The following is a 26356-nucleotide window of genomic DNA, read 5'->3' as shown; positions in this document are numbered from 1 at the left end:
ATTCCCACCAACAGTGGATAGAACAATGGTTGTTGCACATTCTTGTCTGTACTTGTCATTGTTGGCTATTCCCCACCCTACCTTCTCCCTGGCTGTGCTTAAAAGTATGTAGCGGTAATTCTTTGTGGTTTAATTTGCATTTCTCTGATGGATAATGATGTTGGCATCTTGCCATGTGTTTATTTGTCATCGTATATCTTTTTAAATGCACTGTCTGTTGAAATCTTTTACTTACATTTATTGAATTTATTTCCATATAGTAGTGTTTTGATCATTCTCTATTCTGGATATAAGCTCTTTGTCAGATATATGGTTGGCAAATAATTTTTAGCCTGAGGCTGTTTTTTTCCCCATTCTGTTAATAGTGTTGTTCATAGAGAAAACAGTTGTACACTTTAGTGAAATCCAATTTACCATTTTTTCTTTTATGGAGCACACTTTTGGTGTCGTATCTAAGAACCTGCGTGAGGGGCCGGGGCTGTAGTGCAGCATGTTAAGCAGCTATCTGTAGCACTGGCATCCCCTATGGGCACTGCTTAGTGTCCTGGCTGCTCCACTTCCAATCTAGCCAATCGGTGGGGCGGGCTCTGTGGCATAGTGGGTAAAGCTGCTTCCTGCAGTGCCGGTATCCCATACAGATGCCAGTTCTAGTCCCAGCTGCTCCTCTTCGCTGCTATGGCTGGGAAAGCAGTAGGAGATGGGCCAAATCCTTGGGCCCCTGCACCTGTGTGGGAAGACCCGGAGGAAACTCCTGGCTCCTGGTGCAGCTCTGGCCATTGCGGCCAACTGGGGAGTGCATCAGCGGTTGGAAGACCTCTCTCTCTCTGCCTCTCCTTTCTGTATGTAAACCTGACTTTCAAATAAATAAATACATCTTTAAAAAAAAAAAAAGGTATCAGTTATCTGAGTCCCAGATCACTCTCTATTTAGTGATGGTTCAGATAATTGGGTTCTTGCTTTTCACATGGCAGCCTCGTATTCTCCAAGTAAATTGCAGTTGGTGGTAATATGTTACTCTTCTTTTGTATTACTGATGTTATTTACTAGTATCTTGTTGAAGGCTTCTGTATCTATGTTAATGATGGATATTAAAATTTAGGTTTCCTTTTTTCTTTCTTTTTTTTTTTTTAAGATTTATTTATTTATTTGAAAGGCAGAGGCAGAAAGGGAGAGAGAGAGAGGAAGGTCTTCCATCGGCCAGTTCACTCCCCAAATGGCCGAAATGGCCAGAGCTGAGCCGATCTGAATCCAGGAGCCAAAATCTTCTTCCGGGTCTCCTATGCGGGTACAGGGGCCCAAGAGCTTGGGTCATTTTCTAGTGATTTCCCAGGCCATAGCAGAGAGCTGCATCGGAAGTGGAGCAGTCAGGACTCAAACTGGCGCCCACATGGAATGCTGCCGGCACTGCAGGCGGCAGCTTTACCCGCTACACCACGGCACGGGCCCTTGCCTTTTTAATTTTGTTAAAAATGGTTATTATGAGCCATTGTAATCCATAAGTCGTACTTTGGAAATTTACATTCATTAAATAAAAGTTAAAAAAAATGGTTATTATGGACCTGTTCCTCCTCTTCTATTTCTAATCATGAGATTCAATAGAATTGGTGTTATTTCCTAATTAATTCTTAGAATTTTCCAATGAAACATCTGAACCTTGTGTTTCCCTTTGCAGAGCTTTAAAATTATTATTTAAGGGGCTAGTGCTGTAGGTTAGTGGGTTAAGTTGCTGCCTGGGATGCTGGTATCCTATATGAGTGTTGGTTCGAGGCCTGACTGCTCCACGTCAGTTCCAGCTCCCTCATGGAGTGCCTGGGAAAGCAGTGGAGAATGGCTTAAGTGCTTGGGCCCCCGCACACACATAAGAGATCTGGAGGAAGCTCTGGGCTCCTGGCTGCATCCTGACACAGCCCTAATCTTTGTGGCCATTTGGGGAATGAACCAGTGAGGGAAGATTTTCTCTCTCTCTTCCACCTCTATGTAACTCTGCCTTTCAAATAAAAATTTAAAAAATATTATTTAAAATTTCTTTTACAAATGCAGAACTATTGACATTATTTGTTTCTTCTTCGGTAAGTTTTAGTAGTTTGTAGATTTGGTCATTTTCTTCTAAGCTGTCGAATTTAGGTTCACGGTATTCCCTTATTCTTTTTTTTTAATTTTTTATTTTATTTTATTTTTTTGACAGGCAGAGTGGACAGTGAGAGAGAGAGAGACAGAAAAAAAGGTCTTCCTTTTGCCGCTGGTTCACCCTCCAGTGGCCGCCGTGGCTGGTGCGCTGCAGCCAGCGCATCGCACTGATCCGAAGCCAGGAGCCAGGTGTTTCTCCTGGTCTCCCATGCGGGTACAGGCCCAAGGACTTGCGCCATCCTCCACTGCACTCCTGGGCCATAGCAGAGAGCTGGCCTGGAAGAGGAGCAACTGGGACAGAATCCAGCGCCCCGACCGGGACTAGAACCCGGTGTACCGGCGCCGCAAGGCAGAGGATTAGCCTAGTGAGCCGCGGCGCCAGCCCCCTTATTATTCTTTTAATGTTGATGGGGTCTGTAGTTATAGCCTTTCTCTCTCTCTCTCTCTCTCTCTCTTTTTTTTTTTTTTGCCAGGCAGAGTTAGACAGTGAGAGAGAGAGAAACCAGTTGTTGGAGATAAAAGTTGCAGTTCATTATAACAGGAGAATGTAGATTAAAATCAGCAAAGGTGGGGCTGAACTGTGGTGTAGTGGGCTAAGCCTCAGTCTGAGGCACCAGAATCTCATATGGGCACTGGTTCAAGTCCCAGCTGTTCCTTTTCTGATCCAGCTCTCTGCTAAGGCCTGCACCCATTTGGGAGATGAGAGACAAAAAAGGAAAAAAAATAAGCAAAAGTAGAAAGCTCATGGGGTAGAGTGCGGGATCCCACAGGTCTTGTCCTGGTGGAGTTGTGCAGACAGCACCCAGGTCTCCAGCAGTAGACTGACACAGCATGCACAGGGTATGCTGTCAACCAGGGATACACATCTGAGCCTTGAGGGCCAGGGTTTTTGTTGGGGTTGATCATGCAGACATGGGGTGTCTTCACGGCTGACCTTTGTACTCAGTCTCTGGCCCTTCTGGAGATCGAACTGATAGAGTGTGACCCAAACCTCCCCATCAAATTGCATTGCTAGTATCAACTCCTGGGCACAGCCAAGGTGCCAGGTGTACCAAGACATGCTTATCAGGGAGGATATTCCCTGGCTTTGGAGATTATCTCCTAGGAGATAGTCAAAGGCCAATTTCTGAATGTGCCAAACTTGCAAAGTTAACCTTTTACTACACAAGAGTAATTCTTTTATGGTCAGAAAACACATTTGATATGATTTTAATTTCTTTATATTAGTTAAGGTTTGTTTTTATGTCTCAGAGTGTGTGCACTTAAAGGAATACGTGTATGTGCTATTGTACAGTATTCCATAAATGTCAAATGTAGTTGGTGTCATCCTGTTCTTCATAAATTATGCTTTCCATCTCCTTGCCCCAACCATTACTGAGAAAGTAATGCTAAGGTCTCCAAAGGCAGTTAGGGAATTTTCCACCTTTAATATCAGTGTTACCAGTTTCTGCTTCCTGTGATCTGAAAGTTGATTGTTAGGGGTGTGGAATGTGTTGTTTTTGTCTGGTTGCCTTCATAGCTTTTGGTTTTTTGTTTTTGTTTTTTTGACAATTTGATCATGGTGAACCGGTTGTCATTTTTAAAATGTTTTATTATGTTATGGACTTGCTGAGCTTCTAGAATTTGTAGATCTATGTCTTTCACCAAAATTTGGGAAATTCTTAGCCATTTTTTTTTGACACATGCTTGCTCTTACCCTTCTAGAATTAAGGTGACACAAATATGACACCTGTGTTCAGTAGGTCCTGAAAGCTATGCACTTTTGTCCCCAGCATTTTTTCTTTCTTTTGTTCACATGCGTCACTTCTATTGTCCTATATTCAAGTTCATCAGTTATTCTATTGATCATCTCCATTTTGCTATTAAACTCATCCAAGGACTTTTTATTGCTTAGCTGTGTTTTTCAGTTCCAAAGGTTCCAGTTGCTTCTCTGTATAGCTTTTACTTTTCTGCTGAAACTTTCCATCTTCCTGTTCATTTCAAGATTGTTTGCCCTCGGTTTTTAAAACAGTTTTCTTTTAATGATTTATTTATTTATTTGAAAGTCAGAGTCACACAGAGAGAGGAGAGGCAGAGAGAGAGGTCCTCCATTCACTGGTTCACTCCCCAATTGGCCGCAATGGCCGGAGCTGCGCCGATCCGAAGCCAGGAGCCAGGAGCCTCCTCCTGGTCTCCCATGCGGGTACTGGAGCCCAAGCACTTGGGCCATCCTCCACTGCCTTCCCAGGCCATAGCAGAGAGCCGGATCAGAAGAGGAGCAGCCAGGTCTCGAACCAGCGCCCATATGGGATGCGGGCGCCCCAGGCTAGGGCGTTAACCCGCTGAGCCACAGAGCTGGTCCCCACAGTTTTAATAATTCCTTGCAAGTCTTGTCTGGCAATTCCAACATCTGGGTCATCTTAGGGGTGGTATGCATTGATTTTTTTTTTCCCAAGAGATTTGGTCAGACCTTTGTGGTTCTTTGTATGTTGAGAAATTTTGAATTGCATGCTAGCCATTTGAATAGTATATTCTAACACTTTGGATCTTGCTAAATATGTTTTGTTGTTGTTTTGTTTTGTTTATTGGCTGTATTCTGTTTTTTCAGCAGGCAATTGACCTGGTTAGGTTCAGGGTACAAGCTCTGATCTGCAATCTGTGTTCTGTTGTTTCTAATATCAGTTCTGTCTTCAAAAATTTTGCAGTACTATGTGGATCTATTTTGCTTGTGTGCCTCCCGCAGTTCAGGCTGTATCTGTGCATTGAGCTGTCCTGTTGCTTAGTTCTCAAAGGCCTTGGTCTTCTATTTAGGATCAGACACACACATGTGCAAAACAAGGCAAGCTCTGGAGTTTGTTCACAACTTTATCAGGTCATCTTCTAACATGTCCTCTCTATGATCTCCCCCACATTACCCTGATCACAGGGTACCCCCTTGCTGGTCTTCTGGAAAGCCAGGGCTTTTGTCTCTCCTCTCTGCTGTGTGTTCCTGTGACTGTTTCTACTTCTGGGGTTAGTTCACTCCCCAGAAGACTACAGTAGCCAGTGTTGGGCCAGGCCAAAGCCAAGACCTTCATCCAGGTCTTCCACATTGGTGGCAGAGACCCAAATACTTGGGCCATCTTCCACTGCTTTTCCCAGGCCATTAGCAGGGAGCCGGATCAGAAGTGGAGCAGCTGGGACATGAACCAGCGCTCATATAGGATGCCACAATGCCTGCCTCCTTACAAGGTAATTTTAATTTTTTTCATGATATCATAATGTGCATATTTTGTAAATTGCCTCTTTTTAATTCAACATTTTACTTCTGAAAAGTCTATCATGTAAATAATGCACATGCAGGGGCAGCACTGTGGCGCAGCAGGTTAACACCCTGGCTTGAAGCACCAGCATCCCACATGGGCGCCGGTTCTAGTCCCGGCTGCTCCTCTTCTGATCCAGCTCTCTGCTGTGGCCTGGGATAGCAGTAGAAGATGGCCCAAGTCCTTGGAACCCTGCACCTGCATGGGAGACCTGGAGAAAGCTCCTGGCTTCTGGCTTCAGATCAGCGCAGCTCCGACCGTTGCAGCCATCTGGGGAGTGAACCAGAGGACGGAAGTCCTCTCTGTCTCTACCTCTCTCTGTAACTCTGACTTTCTTTTCTTTTTTTTTTCTTTCTTTCTTTCTTTTTTTTTTTTTTTTTTTTTGACAGGCAGAGTGGACAGTGAGAGAGACAGAGAGAAAGGTCTTCCTTTTCCGTTGGTTCACCCCGCAATGGCCACTGTGGCCGGTGCACCGCACTGATCTGAAGCCAGGAGCCAGGTGCTTCTCCTGGTCTCCCATGCGGGTGCAGGGCCCAAGCACTTAGGCCATCCTCCACTGCACTCCCTGGCCACAGCAGAGAGCTGGCCTGGAAGAAGAGCAACCGGGACAGAATCCAGCGCCCCGACCTGGACTAGAACCCGGTGTACCGGTGCCGCTAGGCGGAGGATTAGCCTAGTGAGCCGCGGTGCTGACCAGTAACTCTGACTTTCAAATAAATAAAATAAATCTTAAAAAAAAATTCACATGCATTGTATAAAACAAGAATTACAAGTTAAATCTTCCAGATGAAAGAGTACAGGTAGATTTCTACAAATTTCTGATGGCAGTTTTAGAGGAAAAGACTTACATCTTGTGATTGTTGTTAAACCTTAATTGTAGGTTTAATATTCATACAGACAACACTTACCTGGAGAGAACATATTATTAAAAAGGAATTTCTTGGCACTTAGAAGAATCTGATTACGCTCAAGTCTCTACTAATACCCCCACCTCTCCCCTCCCTAAAAAATAAAAGGAAGGAAAAAAAGAAAAATTCACACGTGTTCCTAGGTATTGCCATAACAGCTGGTGACTCCGTCTTCTGGAAAGCTTAGTCAGGCAGAACTTGGTTTGAATTCTGGCTGAGCCACTTTTTGGTTGTGTGGCTCTGATCCAGTTACTTAGTCTCTGTGTCCCTTGATTTTCTTGTCTGTGATATGGGATATGGGAATCGTAAACCATCATAATTAAAGTATTTCAGGCTGGTTTTCCTTTATCTGTAAGGTGGGTTGACCATTTCTACCACCTTGCAGAGCTACCATGGAAATGAAATGGGATACTTAATGTGAAGCACTGATATATATAACTCTTGGTGGGTCCTGTCTTAGTCCATTGGCACCACTATAACGAAAATATCACAAGCTGGCTGGTTTATAAACAACAGAAATTAATTTCTCCCAGTTTTGGAGGCTGGGGAGTGCAGGGTTAAAATATGAGCAGGGAGGGTGTTTGGCCTGGCAGCTGGGACTCCTGCATCCCACACTGCGTTGCCTACATTCAGTGCCTGCTTCTGGCTCCTGACTCCTGGTGTGGACCCTGGGAAGCAGTGGTGATGGCTTGAGTAACTGGATCTCTGCTGCCCTATGGGAAATTTGGATTAAGGTCCTGGTTCCTGGCTTTGACCTTGGCCCCAGCTCAGTCCTAGCCATCACAGGCATTTGGAGAGTGAACCACTGGATTACTCTATGTCTCTGTCTCTCTGCCCAGCAATTTTTTTTTTTTTTTAATTAAAGCATGGACAGATTTGGTGTCTGGTGAGGGTTTACTTTCTGGTTACAGGTGACTGTCTTCTTGTGTCCTCACAAGGTGGAAGGATAAGGGAGCTCTCTGGGGTCCCTTTTAGAAGGACGCCAATTCCATTAATGAGGCCTCCACCTTCATGGACTAATAACCTCCCAAATATCACACTGGGGCATTATGGGTCAACAAGAGAAGTTCGCAGGGACATAAACATTCAGTCTGTACAGGTAGTTAATAAATGATGGTATTATTGTTTTTAATAGTGTAATCATCTTTTTCAAAAAAATCATCTTAAAAAAAAGACTCATTTATTTGAAAGGCAGAGTTACAGAGAAAGAGAAAGAAAAGTCTTCCATCGCTTGTTCACTCCTCAAATGGCTGAATTGACCAGGATGAAACCAGGAGCTTCATCGGAGTCTTTCAGGTGGGTGGTAGGGGCCCCAGGACTTGAGCCATCTTCTGCTGCTTTCCCAGGCACATTAGTAGGGAGCTAGATCGGAAATGCAGCAGCCGGAACTTGAACATCCATATGGAATTTTTTTTTAAGATTTACTTATTTATTTGAAAGGCAGAGGTACAGAGAAGCAGAGGGGGAGAGAGAGAGAGAGAGAGAGAGAGAAAGAGAGGTCTTCTATTCGCTGGTTCACTCCCCAGATGGTCTCAACAGCAGGAGCTGTGCCTATTTGAAACCAGCAGCCAGGAGCTTCTTCTGGGTCTCCCATGTGTGCAGGAGCCCAAGGAGTTGGGCCGTCTTTCACTGCTTTCCCAGGCCGTAGCAGAGAGCTGGATCAGAAGAGGAGCAGCAGGGATATGAACAGGCACCTATTTGGGATGCCGGTGCCGCAGGCAGAGGCCTATCCCACTTCTGTTTTTAATAAGCCCTTAAACTCAGTGGTTAACAGCAACTCACAGGTCTGTGGGTCAGCTGAGGTCTGGTGAATGTGGCCGGGTGTGGTTGGGTTTGGCTCCAGGCTGCACGCATGCAAATCAGACTCAGATTGACTTCATGTTTTTCAATTTGGAGCTCAGCTCAAAGGGGCAGCAGCTACTCAGTTGCACGGTTATTTGCAGGCTTATGATGGGATATAAGATGTGGTGTGACTTATTCCTAATTAATTGATTTAATTCTAATTAAAAGTGATGGTCCACTAGACCATCCTAGGAGACACTAAATTCCTGTATGTTGCGGACTTTGGACCAGACAGAAGGGAAGCAATTAGAAAGCTAGCAGCTTTTCTGGCTGGAGGTTCATTTGTGGTGCTTAATAAAGCCTGTTGACACCCACAAGGTTGCCAAGGCACCAGCAGGAGAAAAGTAGTGGATGGAAGTAAGAGAGAGGAAAATGGGAAGTGGTGAATCTACTGGGGTGTAGAGTGGTGAGAGCCAGTGAGAGCTGCCTGGGCAGCTGTGGGCCTGTGCCCCACCAGGAGGAGAGACAGCCAGAGTGAGCAGTGAAGTAGCCAAAAGCAGGCTAAGGGCCCCTTGAGATGGAGATAGCAAGCCGCTGTTTGCCCCACTGTGATTTGGGCCTCACATCAGGTCAGTGGATGAGCTCATGGCTCTCGGCCTTTATAAGTAGTTGCAAGGCCCACGTTGACTTGGCTGCGGGTTGGGTTTGGTCTTGGGGGACTTATGCCATTTGGGTGATGGGTGATAAGAAGCAAGCAGCTATTAACACTGATTAACTCAAAAGGTGACCACCAGCACACAGTCATTGTTCCTGCTGGCACTCTTTAGTGCTGGGCTTTGTCAGGCTGACTTCACAAGAGACAAAAGCCATTACAGGAGAACAAATCACCTTCTTCAGGCAGTGGTCAGATAATAGAGACGCTCCAGGTATTAGCCTGACTGCATTAGTTTGATTTGTTACTCCTGTTCACCTTGTCCTGGGCATTAGCCGAGACAAAGGCCTGGAATTACCAGGAGCAGAGATAAGCTATGGATTAGAGCCCGTGAGTCTTGAGGGAGGGAGAATTCCATCTTGGTTTTTCATGACCATTTTCATTTAGCCTGATTTTTCCTGGAAGGCCAGTCTTTTCCCTGAATGTCGTTATATTCTCTTCAAATTACTGTCAGTTGTAATTCCAAAAATATTGCTGATCCATGATTTCCCATATCAAGATCAGCCTTAGTCTCAGACTTTTTGAAAATGAGTTTGGGGAAATACACTGGGATCTTGTATATTATTTTGCTTATTGAATATTTGTCATTATGAACTTGCTTCACAGAAGTTATAGTAGAACTGATATGCTGTCATCAGCATCAGAAAATATAAAAAGAGACGTATATTACATTTATATTTACTTCTTTCATATTACAAATTTTGGTATTTAAGCTTTTCTGACTTCCAGATGTTATTTGTTCTCATTATAAATGTATCATTTGTATTATAAATGATTTCAGTTATAAATATATAACTTCAGTTATACATAAATATAGCTTATTTCAATTATAAACAAAATTGAATTTTAAACTCTATAAATCAGCCATACAAATTTATCACTGGAAAATACTGAGATGATAATATCGAGAGCTACTAAATTTGTCTTCTCACTGGATTTTATGTTTACTCAGCTGTGATAATTAAAAAAAGTACATTAATTGCTGATCAATGCCTGTGATGCTATTTTATTTTTTTCTAGATGTTATGGTTTTTATACAGAATCCTCACACTCTTCAGGAATTTGGGGATTAGGCTTAATTCTAGATAAATTCTAGGTAAACTATAATAACTCATTGAAAATCTCAATTTGTAAAAAGTATCACTTTAAACATGCTTAAATGTTCAAATATTTATATTATGAAATAGTTTCTTATGTGCAAGACTTGAAATTTTATCTAAACTAAGCAGACATTAAGGAGACAGCTGTAATTCGAACATGGCAAGATACAGGAGAGACATGAAACAGAATGTCAAGTGTGATCACATTTTTAAAAATAAGAGCAAAAGACAAGGGTATTTCAGAAAGTCATGGACAAGCAAAATTAAAAGATATGTTTACTTTGATACAAAACACTTTTGAGATCAATGAATAGTTTTTTCATAATATGCAAATTTACATGAACTTTAAAAATTGATTTATGCATTTCTATTTATTTGAAAGGTGGGCAAAGAGAGAGACAGACAGACAAGGAGATCTTCTATCTGCTGGTTTGCTCCCCAAATACAACAGTTGGAGCTGGGCTAGGCTGAAGTTAGTATCCAAGAACTCAGTGTGGGTCTCCCACATGTGTGGCAGAGACCCAAGTACTTAACTCATTACCCAGTGCCTCCCAGGGCGCACATGAGCAGGAAGCTGGAATCCGGAGGTGAGCCAGGATTCAGACCCAGCTACTCCAATATGGATGTGGGCAACCCAAAACATGCAGCTGTCCCTGAACTTTTTAAAGTTTTATTTACTTATTTATTTGAAAGGCAGAGAGAAAGAGAAAGAGAGAGAGAGAGAGAGAAAGAGAATCTTCCATCCATTGGTTCTCTTCCCAAATGGCAGCCACAGTGTTGGCCGACTGGGCCATGTTGAAGCCAGGAATCAGGAACTATATCTTGGTCTCCCACATAGGAAGTAGGAACCCAAGCACTTGCACCTGCCTTTCCAGGAGTGTAAGCAGGAAGCTGGGTCAGAGGCAGAGCGGCTGGGGTTCAGTCTGTGGCTCTGACATGGGATGCTGCCGTTGCAAGCAGGGCTTAACCCACTGCACCCCAACGCTACCCCGCACGCACTCCCTGTGCCACCATGAACTTTTTGAAGATCTCTGCACGTGATTTTATGATATACAAAAAGGCCTATAAAATGTTTGATGGGGCTTTATCTGTGAAAGAAGAAATTAGAGGGAGACTTTATTTCTAGTGCTTAAATGGTTTACAGTATCTAAATATGACTTTTGGGATTACACTAAAAGCTTACCCATCATGTGAGTCACTCTCTCCTCCAGTCTGCTCCCCCAGGGCCTACTTCTGGTGAGATCCAGTCCTCCACTTAACATAAGTTCATAGGAAACTAATGGAGAGCAAAGAAAGCTCCCGGTGGAGAAATTTTGACGATCTATTTCATAAACAGTGCTTCAAATTTTACATTAATGGATCCAGCTGTTTAAACTGGAAAAAGTGGCCCCATCTTTCTTGGAAGACATTTAATGTCCCTGCTCTTCCTGTGAACTGCCCGCCTGTCCATCTCAGCCACCGTAGAAGACAAGCAGCCCAGGGCACTGCTGACACAGAGCCTTCTGTCCCCACCGCACTCTCACAGTAAAGGATTTGAACAGCACTAGAATATAAGTCATGCTCCTGTTCATCCAAAATGCTATACAAGCTCCCTCAAGTCTTTCCCATGTGAAGAAAAAAATCAGAAAAAAATAGTTACAGATTTGATAATGGGTGGAGTACCTCCTGCTCTCATCATTGCAGAGAGAGAGGAAGGAGAGAGGAACAGGAAAGAAAGAAAAAGGAAGCAGGCGAGGAGAACTTGATTCAGACGCACAGAGCTGAAGTACAGCTTCCAGCAGACAAAGTCAGAGTCCTCAGCAGAACCCACCCTCTCGGGTCTTTCATTAACTGGAAAACAAATACCCGATGTGCAGCCAGGAAGACTCTTTTTTTGTGGTGCACCTTATCCTCGGTCCCATCTTTAAGTGGCAACTTGGGAAATGGGAAGGGAAAAGAAAACAAGCAGTGTTCCTGGCTTAGAAAATGCCCTGATTATCACCAGTCACAGAGTAGTTCAGAAAGTTTGCAGAAGATGGAATTCAAATACCTGTTAATTTTGATACAAATGCCTTTTGAAATCCGTGCATCTAAGAGATCTTCAAAAAGTTCATGAAAATAGTATTATGAAAAAACTCTGCATGGATTAAAAAAAAAAAAGCTCTAAAATTAACTTGCCTTTGAATTCCATTTTCCATGAACTTTTTAAAGCTCTCTCATGTGTCAGAGCAGATACCTTCTCAGCCCAAGTGATATTGTAACAAAATTTGCCATTGATTGGAATAATTAAACCAGAAGCAGATATAAGCCAGATGAGCACTATCACTTTAATGAATGAAAAGTACAACATTAAATGAACTAGCAAACTACTTAAATTTTGCATTTATTTGCAGCTTTTGTGCAATGCAATGCCAACGGTGTTAACATGACAGCTGCTGTTTTTATATCTCTGACAAAAATGACTTTGCCTAAAAAAAAACCCAACACCTTGAAATTGGTATGCTATCAGGATTTGTTTGAATATTTGGTGAGATATTCTCATTGCTTATGCCATAAATCACAAGAAATCGAAGATTCATAAGTCAATCGCACTCTATATTACAGTTAAGCACAATCTTGTTTCACAATGCACTTGAAGGAGACTAGTTAAAATAAATCACACCTTTGTTCTCCAGATTACTTCGCTTGAAATAGTCTGTGAATGGAATCCAGCTTGCGGAATGCCTTAGTCACAAGTTTACTGATTTTAGGGAACTATTTTATTAGATTGACTGTGCTCACTTAAAAAATAGCCGGCTTTTCTGAAAACATTTATTTAAAAATATAGGAAAGGTTTTTATTGTAACTAAAAGTGCCCGAATATAATTTGTACCATGCTATAATAGTAATTATTTACAGTATGTTTTCAGGAAAAAATACAATATACAGATTCAATGCAGGAAAGAAAATACATTTTTAACACTCGCTTTTTCCATTCCTTGATTCTTCGTGGTCTATACTTGCAAGATCATTTCACACGTTTAGTTTTCTATCTGTTCCAGGAGATTTGTGTTGAAATTTTTTTTTGCTGTTAGAAACTGTGATTCTCTATGGGATCTTTTCAGCTTTGCACGCCGATTTTGGAACCAAATCTAAAATTGAGGAAAACATAGGTCTCAGAAATATTAAAGGTATTTTATTCTTCTTAACATTTCACTATCATGAGCAAAAGCTAAGCTGGAAAATAACCTGGATTCTGTCTTCCTCTAGATTCAGTTTTCGAGCTAAATCTTCTCTGATATCAATGCCAGGGTAGCAATTTACTCTAAAGACATTTTCCAATACTTCAACCTAGGAATAAGGAAATAATTCATTAAAATGTTGATAATTCAGTATGTCACCAAATGCAGGCTTTAATTTGTGAAGCAAATTAATTGTATTTAAATCTTTAACAACCTGAATGCCTATTAAAAAAAAAAGTATCCAGAAACTGTTAAAATATGATGTAGTCTGTTGTTACATTCACTAGACTTCTAAACTGAAATCCCAAAATGAATGGGCTTTTGTTTAAGCCTTTCTGTTATCATTATTGGGTGAAAAAAGAACTTCCCACCTGATTCTGAGTAAAAGCAGTTCTTGGTCTCCGGCCTCTATACCAGTTCAACTCTCTTTTCAAAGACGCTCTTTCTGAGGCTGAAAAGTAATTTTCGTATTTCATAGCTCTTTCTTCTGGCATTGGATGATCCCCAGGGTGTGGGAATGAGATCCCATTGGGAAAACTCGGGACATGGAGACGTAGGTTAGCATCCTTCCCTACGATCAGAAAAATACACCCATCTTAGATGGCCGACCCAACGCTTCACACTGTGCTAGAAGTGATATCAGGAACTTGTCTTTCATTTTTCTAGTGGAATTCTTCTGGGTTTTACAAGGGAAAAACCCTCGTGCTCAACCAAAAGCCAAAAACCAAACAGAAAAAAGGAAGATCCTGCCTTGGTGATAGAGAACAATTGGTTTTCTGAACATCATTTGTTTCTCAGTGAAAGCAGATTTAGAACCTGTGAGGTGTCGGATAGACACTGAGAGAGACCTGCGGTAAACACAGATTCTTGGCAGTTTCTGGGAGTGACCTTTATACACACTTGGATCAGAAGCTAATATTCATTCTGTTTCCCTTAGGACCCAGCTGGAGGCAGTAAAAGTCCTGGATGCTTCAGTTATTTAAAAATATGAAACCACAGCTTAACTCTATGTAGTATGAAATCAAGGCCAAATGAAAAACAACCAGTGAAATAACAAAAGAGCTTTTGAACCATCAGGTTGGGACATACCCAAGGAGCTGCAGGTGTCTGCCCACGGCCTGTGGGGTTTCATTGATGGAGCGTCATCTTTCTTCTGGTCCAGTCCTAAGATGCTCTCAATGGAAAAGGAGGTGGATGAGGGTTTGCCTTCCACAAGCCGAGCACCTTCCTGAAGATTGGGAGACATCCTCTCGGGCTGCAGACACAGCTCCGGCCTCCTCCCTACCGCCCCTGCCCCGCTAGTACAGGGCTGAGGTCTTCCCGTAGTTCACCTTATAGCTTTGTGGACAAGGGGGCTGGATTTAGGACGTCACTAATTAAAATCCTGTCTTAGAAAGTTTTAGCATGTCAATGAACACTTGCCCAGCCAGCAGCTTAAGGAGTTAATTGTTTATTTGTTTGCAAGTAATTAGCAACTAATGGCTACACCAGGGGGGCCACCTACAGGGACAAAAAGTGTTATCTCTCCTAAGCAGAACACGGACTTAACTTTCTTGTAAGAAGGGATGCACAAATGTTGCACTCTTCTTTTATTTGAAATCATTAATGTATAAAATCATGCTTTTTTTTTTTATTCTGAAGTTTATACTTGCATAGGCTCTAGTTACCTACACGTACAGGCAAGATAGGAGAGTAGTCAAGTAAGAAATAATCTAATTTAAGTGAATTTTCTTCCAAGGAAATTGGAAAAAATAATAATCTCTTAATGCTATTACAGCAATTCTGATGAAAATGACTGGTGTTCATATGCATATGTAATAGTGAATGTTGTCAATGAAAACACAATAGTATTTGGAGTGTAGCATTCTGGAAAAGGCTGGCAGTGTTATTAACACTGAGTGTAATTATCTTCCAAGTGCCTGGATTAATTCATAGGAACACTTGCACCAAGTATTTGAAATAATTAATGGACTAACTCCTTTCCTTCATCTTTTCTTTTAAACAAGAGAGGTGCAAGCTTCCCGAGCAGCTATTTCCAAGCAACTTGAAAGAACGGCTGTTCAAACCAGAGTGGTTTCTTTTCCTGCCAGTTATTTCGAGGAAAAGAACGCAGCTCACTGTATTTTCAAAAGAAAAATTTCTTTGTTGATCTTTTGAGGAACTGGAGGGAAGGTGGGGGATTTTGTGAAGATGAGAAAGCTTGCAAAAAGTAGCCAGGAATAGAATATCGTAATTTGATAACCCTGAGAAAACTTGAAATTAAAAGTACAGCTGCTAATTGGAAAGACATTTAAGTGGGCATTCTCCCTCCCCAAAGAAGTATAATACTCATAGTTTCTTGTATTCTCTTCCTTCTCTTTTTCCAGTACCTTCTTGAAGATAAATTTAAGTGCTCAGCTTTATCTCTCATTTAAACAGCTGCTGGGCTTTTTTTTTTTCTTTTTTTTCTTTTTTATGAAAGAGGGAAAGTACTCTCTACTTGAAGAGGAAATAGCCTCCACAGGGAAACACAGGGAAGGGCTCAACTACATCAGATTTGTCTCATGATGTCACAAATACTACGCTAATTTCCTCCATATGTATGCTCTTAGGTGAACAAAGGGAAGAATGGATTCATAAACAGATGAGGGTATGGGAAACCACTCTGGGGAAGAATAAACCCCATGAGTGCTTACACCTCATGGACATGTTGTTTCCAGTGTCTGGATATATAGACTGTGCCTGAGGATGGCTAGGAGAGAGAGAGAATTCAGACCTTCCCAGATTTCTTCCTCTCCTCTGAGATACTTATGCATTCATCATTCCACCACTGGTTAAACACCTCCTCCATACCCGGAAAAAAAAAAAAAAAAAAAAACCAGAATAAGATCCTTGCCTGCAAGACACTTACAGTGGTGCAGGATGAGGTGAGACCAGGTAGACAGCCACTCTAGAACAATGATAAGTAAGCTATTTAGCATGTTAGCTGGGGATAAGAATAGGACAAGCAAACAGGCGAGCCTGGTGATATGGACCTGTAACAGGAGGTTGCAGGTGAAAGTCAGAGCAGGTCTGCCTGAGGCTCTCAAGAGGCACAAAACACAAGGATGCTGCACCCCGGGTGGCAGCAAACCTGGCTCCAATTTCTTCCTTCATTAACGAAGATCTTCCAGTATTTTTATTCATCTTGAACTGATTTTACTTGGATTTACCTAATACCAGTTTCTATATGGATGAATTGAAGAAAATAGAAAGCAGGAAGGAATTTCTCCAAAAATCGGGGGTGGGGGGGATGGCTTCTCATCTATTCACTCCACAGATTTTTGTAGGGCACTAAATCTGGGCCAGAAGCTGTCACAGGTGCTTGCAGTCAGTGACAAAAAGAACACTGTACTTTTAGAGAGTGACAAACACAGTGAAAGAAATAAAAAGGGTGATGGCGTTGCAACACAGTGGGGCAGGGTATTGGTAAGTGCAGTAGCTAGGGAGGCCTGTCTCAGGGGGTGGTACTTCCGCTGGAGCAGAGAATGAGAGTGGGCCAGCAGGCTTGGGGCTGGAGAAGGATTGCAGTCAGAGGACGAGCAAGAACTACGTAAGGTCTTGCAGCTGAAAAGCACTTGGAACATCTGAAAAAAGAAAAAGGAAGTGGCTGGTGTGGAGCTGCTGGCGTCTGATGCATTTGTGGAGCCTGGTCAGGCTAGGTGATAGATGGTATCTGTGGGGAGCAACTGGGAGCAACTCGGACTAGACTAAGTTACTGGAATTAAGACTTATTCTATGCATCTGCTTTCCCACAATATGGGGCTGGGAGAGGAGGAAACAGCTTCTACACAGCTGCCTCTTGCCAACTTGAGTGATGACCTACAGGAGCTGATCCTGCTCCTGATTGCAGGAGAGCAGCGTACTCGGCGTGTGGGTAGCAGAGTTGGGATTGGTGGAAGAGGACTATAAAGGAGGAGAGAGACAGCATGCACCAGGAACATCTGAAGGAACACCTGTGCAGCCCCCGAGAGAGCCGGCCGGCGGTGTGCCGCTCCCCCGCGGAAGTGGGGAAGGTGGCAGGGGGAACCGCCCTTCCACGGAGGTGGAAGGGATGGTAGCCAACCCGGGAAGAACCAGCAGCAAACCCGGGGAGGGCCGAGCAGACAAAAGAACAGCGCAGGGTCCTGTGTCATTCCTCCACGAAGAGGGGGAGCGACATAATGGTGCCGTGACTCGGATATGAAACCTAGGCAGGGTTTAGTGTCATTCCTCCATGAAGAGGGGGAGCGACAGTATCATTTATTTATTTATTTATTTATTTTAAAAAACATTTATTTATTCATTTGAAAGAGTTACAGAGAGGCTGATGCAGAGAGAGAGAGAGAGAGAGACCTTCTACATACTGGTTCACTCCCCAGATGAGTGCAATAGTCTGAGCGGGGCAGATCCAAAGCCAGGAGCCAGGAGCTACTTCCAGGTCTCCCACATGGGTACAGGGACCCAAGGACTTGAGTCATCCTCTGCTGCTTTCCCAGGCTCAATAGCAGGGAGATAGATGGATTGGAAGTGGAACAGCTGGGACATGAACCAGTGCCCTTATGGGATACCTGCACTGCAAGTGGAGACTTTACCCACTATGCCACAGTGCTAGCCCCTTGTAATTTATCTTGAGCATGATATAAAACCCACTTTTTCTTTTTAAAAAAGTACAGTGGTAATTTCTTGGAAGCTGATCTAGAGTTGTGAAGACATTCTATGACTGGTATGTATGAAAGTCTATTTGATAACTCTTGGGCTGACTCTGGCACAGTGGGCTAGGCCTCTGCCTTTGGTGCCGGCATCACATATGGGGGCCGGCTTGTGTCCCGGATGCTCCTCTTCTGATCTGGCTCTCTGCTGTGGCCTCACTCTCCAGTGCTGGTACAGAGGCTCTTGGCTTCTGTGGTTCTGAGTTGTGGGCGTCCACGCCCTCCAAATATGTCCACAGTATCCCTCTAATTTGCACAGAGTGTCTTGCCATTTTTTCCCTAACTCTTCCTTGAGAATGCACCCTCTCCTCTTTTTTAAACTATCTTCTTCTAGACTGGAGCAGTAAGCTTCCTCCCTGCTCCGCCATCTTGGAAGCTCCCCCCAAAAAACTGGATGGTTTTCATAAAAGCCACAGCAGGGAGTTCCAGTGCAATGGGGTTTCACACTTGGCCTTTCTGGACGTGGTTTGTGTTCTGAAAACCTCACTCCAGCTGCTATGTGAAAAGGCATTAGAAAAAAATGAGTGTAGCCAAGAAGATCAGTTGGCAGTTACTTATTCAACACACATTTATTGAGCATATACTATGTGCTAGGCTCTGTTCTAAGTGTGCGGGGTATAGTGGTAAAAACACAAAGAAATGTCTTGTTCAGGGAAAGAAATGATGGTACCTGAATGAGAGACGAATAATGGGGTTTGGGGAGAGGTGCAGTTCTTCAGAAGGTTGTGGGAAACTTAATCACTGAATAATTTGGCCGCAGTTCTTCAGTCCCGGTAATATATCATACAGCCATCTCTTTGGCACGGCTTCATGGAGAACAGCGTGAACTTCCCAGGCTTGTCTGACTTGCTATGGCCAGTGGGACGTGCATGATGTTAGCAGAAGCTCCAGATGTGCCAGCATGATTGGTTTGCCCTCTTGGACTTCTGACATCACCGTGGCATCATCCCTGGGGTAGCGACTGCCCTTCAGCCTGAGCCCCAGATTGAACACACCAGATCAGATGAGCTCAGCCAAGCACCGCTGCACACCAAACCGACCTACAGTTTCTTGAGTGAGGAAATGAAATCTGGTGTAAGCCACTGAGATTTTCGGAGTTATTTTATTCACAGTGTTTTGGAGGCAAGAGCTCATTGATTCAAGGGGCTAAAGAGCATGCCTTGTTGCTGGATTTGTGTAGAGGAGAGGTGTTAGTAAAATGGCACAGTCTTATCGATGGCGCAAACTACATCCCAGACACCATCCTAGCCTCTAGCCCTCACAGCCATTGCTGGAAGCCAGGTGGCCACATGGCCCATCCTACTGGGATTCACTGTTTTTGTTGTTGTTGTTTTTGACAGGCAGAGTAGACAGTGAGAGAGAGAGACAGAGAGAAAGGTCTTCCTTTGCCGTTGGTTCACCCCCCAGTGGCCGCTGCGGCCGGCGCACCATGCTGATCCAAAGCCAGGAGCCAGGTGCTTCTCCTGGTCTCCCATGGGGTGCAGGGCCCAAGCACTTGGGCCATCCTCCACTGCACTCCCTGGCCATAGCAGAGAGCTGGCCTGGAAGAGGAGCAACTGGGACAGAATCTGGTGCCCCAACCGGGACTAGAACCTGGTGTGCCGGTGCCACAGGCGGAGGATTAGCCTAGTGAGCCGCGGCGCCGGCCCCCACAAAGTTTTAAGAGGATCTGTTCCTGAACACATGGCTCTCTTTCTCTCCATCTCCTGATCTTTCTATCTCTTGATCTTTCTCTCTCACTCTCTCTCTTGATGTCTATATTATACTCTCCTCCTCTCTCTCTTTCCTTCTTCACCCCTTCCCTCTGGTTTGTTGGGTTTCCCCCAGTAAACCCTTTCCCTTACTCCAGTGTTTGGTGTGTTTTGTGGCAGCCTTACAAGAGAGAAAAGGAGGCGTTCGAGATGACTCAGTTTTGGGGTTGAGCAAAGTACAGGTGTGGAAGCCTGGACTGCAGGAGGACGTGGAGAGAAACAAAGAGTTGTAATATGGAGAGCAAGTAACCATTAGATATAGGAATATGGGCTCAGGGCTGCAGCTCTAAGTATGTGCATAACCAGCAAGGAAATGGTCTTTTTTTTTTTTTTTTTTTGACAGGCAAAGTAGACAGTGAGAGAGAGAGAGACAGAGAGAAAGGTCTTCCCTTTGCCGTTGATTTACCCTCCAATGACTGCCGCGGCCAGCGCGCTGCAGCTGGTGCACCACGCTGATCCGATGGCAGGAGCCAGGTGCTTCTCCTGGTCTCCCATGGGGTGCAGGGCCCAAGCACTTGGGCCATCCTCCACTGCACTCCTGGCCACAGCAGAGAGCTGGCCTGGAAGAGGAGCAACCGGGACAGAATCCGGCACTCTGACCAGGACTAGAACCCGGTGTGCCGGCACCGCAAGGCGGAGGATTAGCCTAGTGAGCCGTGGCGCCAGCCCGGAAATGGTCTTAAAAGCCAAGGGTTTGCATGAGATCATGCAGCAAACAAGAAAGAACCCAGAACAGGTATAGGGTGCTTTGACATTTGGAGGTTGGAGAAGTAGTTTTGGAGAAGGAGCAGTGAGTAAGGCAGGAGAAAATTCTGGAGCTATGGTAATAGTGAGGAGGAAGCAGGCCAGGAATAAGAAAGGCTCCGAAAGCATCCCCACTTCCTGCTTCCCCCCGCAACCCTCTGGGGTTCTCTATCAACCCAGCAGCCTCTCAGCAGGATCGTTTATAAATGTAAGGTGCTTATATCCCACATCAGAGCACCTAGGTTTGATGTCTGCTCCAGCTCCTGACTCCAGTTTCTGGGAAGCATTCTGTAAGGGGCAACTAATTGGATTCCTGCATTCCCATGGAGACCTGGATCAAATCCCCAGCTCCTGGATTTGGCCTTGTGCAATACCAGCCATTTGTGGGCATTTGGGGAGAGAACTAGTGGATTGGAGATTTCTCTCAGTGTCTCTCCCCTGCCCCCTCCTACCTGCTCTCTCTGTCTCCTACCTGTGCTTGAATCAGAAGCAGGGGGGCTAGGACTCAAACCAGGCCTCCAATATGGGATGGAGGTGACCCAATGGTGACTTAACTGCCTTGCCACATACCAACCATGAAATGGACTTTTAAACTAGATTAAATTTAGAGAGCCACATGTGGCTGGTAGTTTCATATTGACTACCACAGACAGATTTCCATCATTGTACAAAGTTCCATTGGACAAAGTTGGTCTAAATTATAATACAATGTTGAAAACTGTGATGGTGAAAAGACATCCTTATTTTCTTTCTGACATGAGAACAGTGATTCACCATTGCTATACTGTTGGTTTCTAGTAGTACTCGTTATCCACCATAATGTGATATTTATAGTGTGTTATAGTTTCTAAAGGATTTTAGCCTATTTATATTTAATCTCATAAAAGCTCCACTATTTTATAGCTGAGAAAAGAGAAACTGGGAGTCCAGTGATAATACGCAGAAGACATTCTCAAGAGACAGAAACTTGAATTTTCTCTCTCCAAATGCCCTGTTCTACTGACTTTACCTATTAATGGCCACCGTAGCATCTGCACCAATGATCCTACAAGAAAAACATCAGAGATCAATCAATGATGAAAAACACCATGAGAACCTCGTGTGTGCATCTCTTACAGCAATCAAATGTAGTTCAGAATGACACCTGGGCCAACGTTGTGTCTCTTTGGTCTCAGTCAACAACAGCTTCTCAGTGTTTCCGTGACTGAGATCACAGCTGTCTGCAGGACGTCCTGTGTTTAAGGTTGTCTGATGCTTCCTCAGGATTGGGTTTCCGTTGGGCATCTGTGGCAGGAGCATCACAGAAGTGATGCTGTGCAATTCTCATGATTTTTGACCTGATCTTTATATGTCCCATGGGTGGTGATGTTTAACTTTGAGCAACTGATTAAGATGGTGCCTAGGGGCCAGCGCTGTGGCATAGTAGGTTAAGCCTCCCCCTGCTGCGCCTACATCCATGTGGGCACCAATTGGAGTCCTGGCTGCTCCTTTTCTGATCCAGCTCCCTGCTAATGACCTGGGAAAGCAGTGGAAGATGGCCCAAATGTTTGGCCTCTGCACCCACATGGGAGACCTGGAAGAAGCTCGCCGCTCCTGGCTTCAGATTGGCCCAGTTCTGGCCATTGTGACCATTTGGGGAGTGAACCAGCAGATGGAAGACCTCTCTCTCTGTTTCTCTCTCTAGTGTTTTCTTCTTTATGATTTAATGTTTTGTGTAAAGATACGCTAAATGTATGTAAACATTTAGTTTCTCATTAAAATTTCTGTTTATTCATTTATCTATGTCAACATGGACTGACCATTTCCCATTTCAATAGGTTATACTCTCAGTATTTTTTTTTTTTTTTTTTTTTTTGACAGGCAGAGTGGACAGTGAGAGAGAGAGACAGAGAGAAAGGTCTTCCTTTGCCGTTGGTTCACCCTCCAATGGCCGCCGCGGCCGGCGCGCTGCGGCCGGCGCACCGCGCCGATCCGATGGCAGGAGCCAGGAGCCAGGTGCTTTTCCTGGTCTCCCATGGGGTGCAGGGCCCAAGCACCTGGGCCATCCTCCACTGCACTCCCTGGCCACAGCAGAGGGCTGGCCTGGAAGAGGGGCAACCGGGACAGAATCCGGCGCCCCGACCGGGACTAGAACCCGGTGTGCCGGCGCCGCTAGGCGGAGGATTAGCCTAGTGAGCCGCGGCGCCGGCCTCAGTATTTTTTTTAAAGATTTATTTATTTTTATTTATTTTTATTTTTTTTAATTTTTTTTTTATTTTTTTGACAGGCAGAGTGGACAGTGAGAGAGAGAGAGAGAGAGAGAGAAAGGTCTTCCTTTGCCGTTGGTTCACCCTCCAATGGCCGCCGTGGCCAGCGCGCTGCGGCCGGCGCACCGCGCTGATCTGGTGGCAGGAGCCAGGAGCCAGGTGCTTTTCCTGGTCTCCCATGGGGTGCAGGGCCCAAGCACCTGGGCCATCCTCCACTGCACTCCCTGGCCACAGCAGAGGGCTGGCCTGGAAGAGGGGCAACCGGGACAGAATCCGGCACCCCGACCGGGACTAGAACCCGGTGTGCCGGCGCCGCTAGGCGGAGGATTAGCCTAGTGAGCCGCGGCGCCGGCCTGAGATTTATTTATTTTATTAGAAAGGCAGAATTACAGAGAGGCAGAGGCAGTTAGAGAAAGAGGGCTTCTGTCCGCTGGTTCACTCCCCAGACTGCTGCAACAGCTGGAGCTGGGCCGATCTGAAGCCAGGAGCCAGGAACTTCTTCTTCTTCTGGATCTCCCACGTGGGCACAGGGGCCCAAGCACTGGGACTTGAACTGGCATCCATATGGGATGCCAGCACTGCGGGCGGTGGCTTTACCCGCTAGGCCACAGCGCCAGCCCCTCCTCTTCACCATTTTTGTGCTCTGATGCCATCCTATGCAGATAGCCTTCTTTTTTTAATTAAAAAAAAATTTTTTTTTTAAATTTTTGACAGGCAGCGTGGACAGTGAGAGAGAGAGAGACAAAAAGGTCTTCCTTTACCGTTGGTTCACCCCACAATGGCAGCTGCGGCCGGTTCATTGCGCTGATCCGAAGCCAGGAGCCAGGTGCTTCTCCTAGTCTCCCATGCGGGTGCGGGGCCCAAGTACTTGGGCCATCCTCTACTGCACTCTCGGGCCACAGCAGAGGGCTGGCCTGGAAGAGGGGCAACCGGGACAGAATCCGGCGCCCCGACCTGGACTAGAACCCGGTGTGCCGGTGCCACAAGGCAGAAGATTAGCCTATTGAGCCGCGGCACCAGCCAGATACCCTTCTTACCTTGCCCTTCTTTGGGGATGCCCTCCTTAACCTGGTTGGACTCCAACACCCTGCTCTGGGCCCCCATAGCTTCCTACTCTGAGTTGACAGCCACTTAGCCAGCTCCCACCTGGCTCACCCATTTTATATTAAATCCTTGTCTTCCATTATTCTGGTCCTTTTATTGCATATGATATAGCTAAATCACTGACGTGATTTTTTTCTTTAAATAAACATAGCTCATAAACTACCAAAGTTTACTTAAGACAGTCTTGGAGGGGGGCATTGTGGTCAACAGGTTAAATTTCTGCTTGGGACGTTGACATCCCATACTGGAGGGCTGGTTTGAGTCCCACTCTTCCATTTCCAGTCTAGCTTCCAGCTAATGTATCTGGGAGGCAGCAGATGAGGGCCAAGTACTTGGGTTCCTCCACCCATGTGGGAGACCCAGATGGAGTTCCTCATTCCTGGCTTCAGCCTGGCCGAGACCTGGCTGTTGTAGACATTTGGAGAATGAACCAGTGGATAGAATATATCTCTGTTTCTCTCTCTCTCTCTCTGTCATTCTGCCTTTCAAATAGATAAATCTTAGAATAAAGATAGTGTTAGTTTGCCCATAATTTATGATATATCTTTAATGAATTCAGCTTCCCTGTTTGTTTCAAATCACACCTTTAAAAAACACATTTAATAGGTGTTTTTGGCTGAAATTGGGGTAGATCTTCTATCTCCTAGATCCTTCACAAAATGGCCACAATAACCTGGGGTAGAAGCCTAAAACTCCATCCTGGTCTCCCATGTGGGTACAGGGGCCAAGCACTTAGGCCATCTTCTGTTTTCCCAAGTGCATTAGCAGGGAGCTGGGTCAGAAGTGGAGCAACAGGGAACTTGTCACAGGTGTCAGCTACACCCACTGCACTGTGATGCCAGCTGCCTATATAATTCTTGAATCAGACCAGACTGCTCCCGCTTGAAGGCTTAGGGCCCACAGCCTGGTGGCCCCTCTTCCTGGAATGCTCTCTCCATAGCTCCGTGTGACTTCTTCAGGTTTTTGTTCAGATGTCAGCTTCTCAATGAAGTCTACCCTACCCTGAAGGGCCTGTTCAAAATTGCAAATGCCCCCACCTGTTTTCCTGCTCTATTTTTCAAAACATTTCCATAGTACACTTTCAATACTGCGTATTCTGTTTATTTTTTGATGTCTTCCTTCCCATCACACTGACTAAACTGTAGCTCCATAAGGATTTGTAACGTTTTATTACTTAATAAATAACCTGTTGGAGACAGTCATTCCCTGAGGCAAGTTTGAATCCCTAAACTAAATGAATACTGCCATCTAGTGTTCATAAGAGGATGTGCTGACTAACCCTGAGCAGGTTTTAGACATTGGACAGTTTTTTACTGCCTTCTGAGGTTCTATAAAAATTTAAATATTTTCAATGATTAATCATTCATGGGAAGTATTGATTTCTCTAACAGCAATCTCATCTCCATTGACTTGCCTGTTCCTTCCCAGAATTCCTGCAGGGTAGGAGTGTCACCAGGTCCATGTTTTTTAACCTTGGAACACCTCCACACCCACCCCCTACCACTGACCCCCATCAGAAAACAAACAAACAAACAAACAAACAAAAACACCCAAGCATCGCCAGGATGATATTCTTTACTGTTTTGGTACACATTTTCTCCAGAACATCAAAATAAATATTTATTGATTTAAAATGTTTGGTTTTAGCCACAAAAATCCCTAAGCCAAAGTGATGAAACATGAGCAAGGGCAATGATAATACTGTTTGAAAATAGTATCAGGAATCTCTAATGCAGTGAGCACAGTCTTCTGATTTAGAAAATACTGGTTTCTTTAGATATGACAGAGCAAAAAATGAGGCAAAGCTGCTCTAAAAACATTAAAATAGCTTATACTTAACAGCAGATAATAAGAGAGATAATTAGATAATTTTGCTTATTGTGCAAGGTACTATTCAAATATCATTAATCATTTTGACAACTCTATAATGTGGGTTATTTATATTGAGTTCAATTAAAATATATATATATATATTTGAAAGAGTTACAGAAAGATCTTCCACCTGCTGGTTTACTCCCCAGATGTCTGCAATGGCTGGAGCTGAGCCAGGCTGAAGCCAGGATCTAGGAGCTTCTTCCAGGTCTCTCATGAGGGTAGCAGGGGCATAAGCACTTGGGCCATCCTTTGCTGCTTTTGCCAGGCCATTAGCAGGGGGCTGGACCAGAAGCAGAGCAGCTGGGACACAAACCAGCTCCTATATGGGCTGGTGACATTGCAGGTGGTGGCTTTACCTGCTACACCACAACAGCGGCCCCTAAGTTCCATTTTTCAACTGGCAGATTGGAGATAAAAAGAAGTAACTCAACTAAAGCTACAGAACTGGTAGGTGGTAGAGGCAACATCTAAAACCAGGCAGGCTGGCCAAAGCTCATGCCTATGAGCTCAGACCCTTGCTCTCATCTGTCCACAGTAGTGGGAATGATGCTACTTTGTGTAAAAGTTCTTGGCCTGCTAAATTAATTTATGAATGCCTTCTTCCAGAAAAGAAGGCAATTATGAAAGAAATAAAAACATTTATAGTTATCCTTAAAGTAAGATGTTTATTCTTATTACAGTTGAGAAAGTAGGAGTTGCAGAATTTGTCCTTTGGCTGTGTGAGCAACACCAACATGAATGTCAAGGTCAAAGGCAAAAGATGCTTTACGGTGACACAGCGAAGACTCAGTTGTCCTCGCTGCTCTCCCACCTCTGT

General features: G+C 44.4%; 1 protein-coding gene and 1 long non-coding RNA gene across 2 annotated transcripts in view; one reads left to right on the top strand and one right to left on the bottom strand.

Annotated features, from left to right (window-relative positions):
* Positions 1-21877, top strand: part of LOC149124343 (uncharacterized) — a 47914-nt gene extending 26037 nt beyond the window's left edge. Inside the window, exon 3 of the long non-coding RNA XR_016214775.1 lies at positions 21218-21877. This is a non-coding gene — a long non-coding RNA (uncharacterized LOC149124343). The remainder of the gene's footprint in view (positions 1-21217) is intronic.
* HESX1 (HESX homeobox 1) lies at positions 12194-14571 on the bottom strand. Its single transcript, XM_002713403.6, has 4 exons — positions 14200-14571; positions 13482-13681; positions 13118-13219; positions 12194-13020 (listed from the first exon to the last, which is right to left on the bottom strand). Exons 1-4 carry the CDS (start codon positions 14354-14356, stop codon positions 12910-12912), a joined length of 570 nt encoding a protein of 189 aa, XP_002713449.1. The 5' UTR covers positions 14357-14571; the 3' UTR covers positions 12194-12909.
* Positions 21878-26356: the final 4479 nt, after the last annotated feature.

This window comes from Oryctolagus cuniculus, chromosome 10 (assembly GCF_051225735.1).
Source record: "Oryctolagus cuniculus isolate XC-2025 breed Fujian yellow rabbit chromosome 10, ASM5122573v1, whole genome shotgun sequence".
Lineage (NCBI taxonomy): Eukaryota > Metazoa > Chordata > Mammalia > Lagomorpha > Leporidae > Oryctolagus > Oryctolagus cuniculus.
Note: the sequence above shows the minus strand (reverse complement) of the source record. Positions and strands in the feature narration are given on the sequence as shown.

Bases quoted from the DNA above. Each gene is read 5' to 3' on its own strand.
- HESX1 (XM_002713403.6), bottom strand. From the start codon at position 14,356: ATGTCTCCCAATCTTCAGGAAGGTGCTCGGCTTGTGGAAGGCAAACCC. The intron at 13,682-14,199 runs GTATGTCCCAAC...TTCTGATCGTAG, and splicing joins AGACACCTGCAGCTCCTTGG to GGAAGGATGCTAACCTACGT. The intron at 13,021-13,117 runs GTTATTTTCCAG...CCTCAATTTTAG, and splicing joins TAGAGGAAGACAGAATCCAG to ATTTGGTTCCAAAATCGGCG.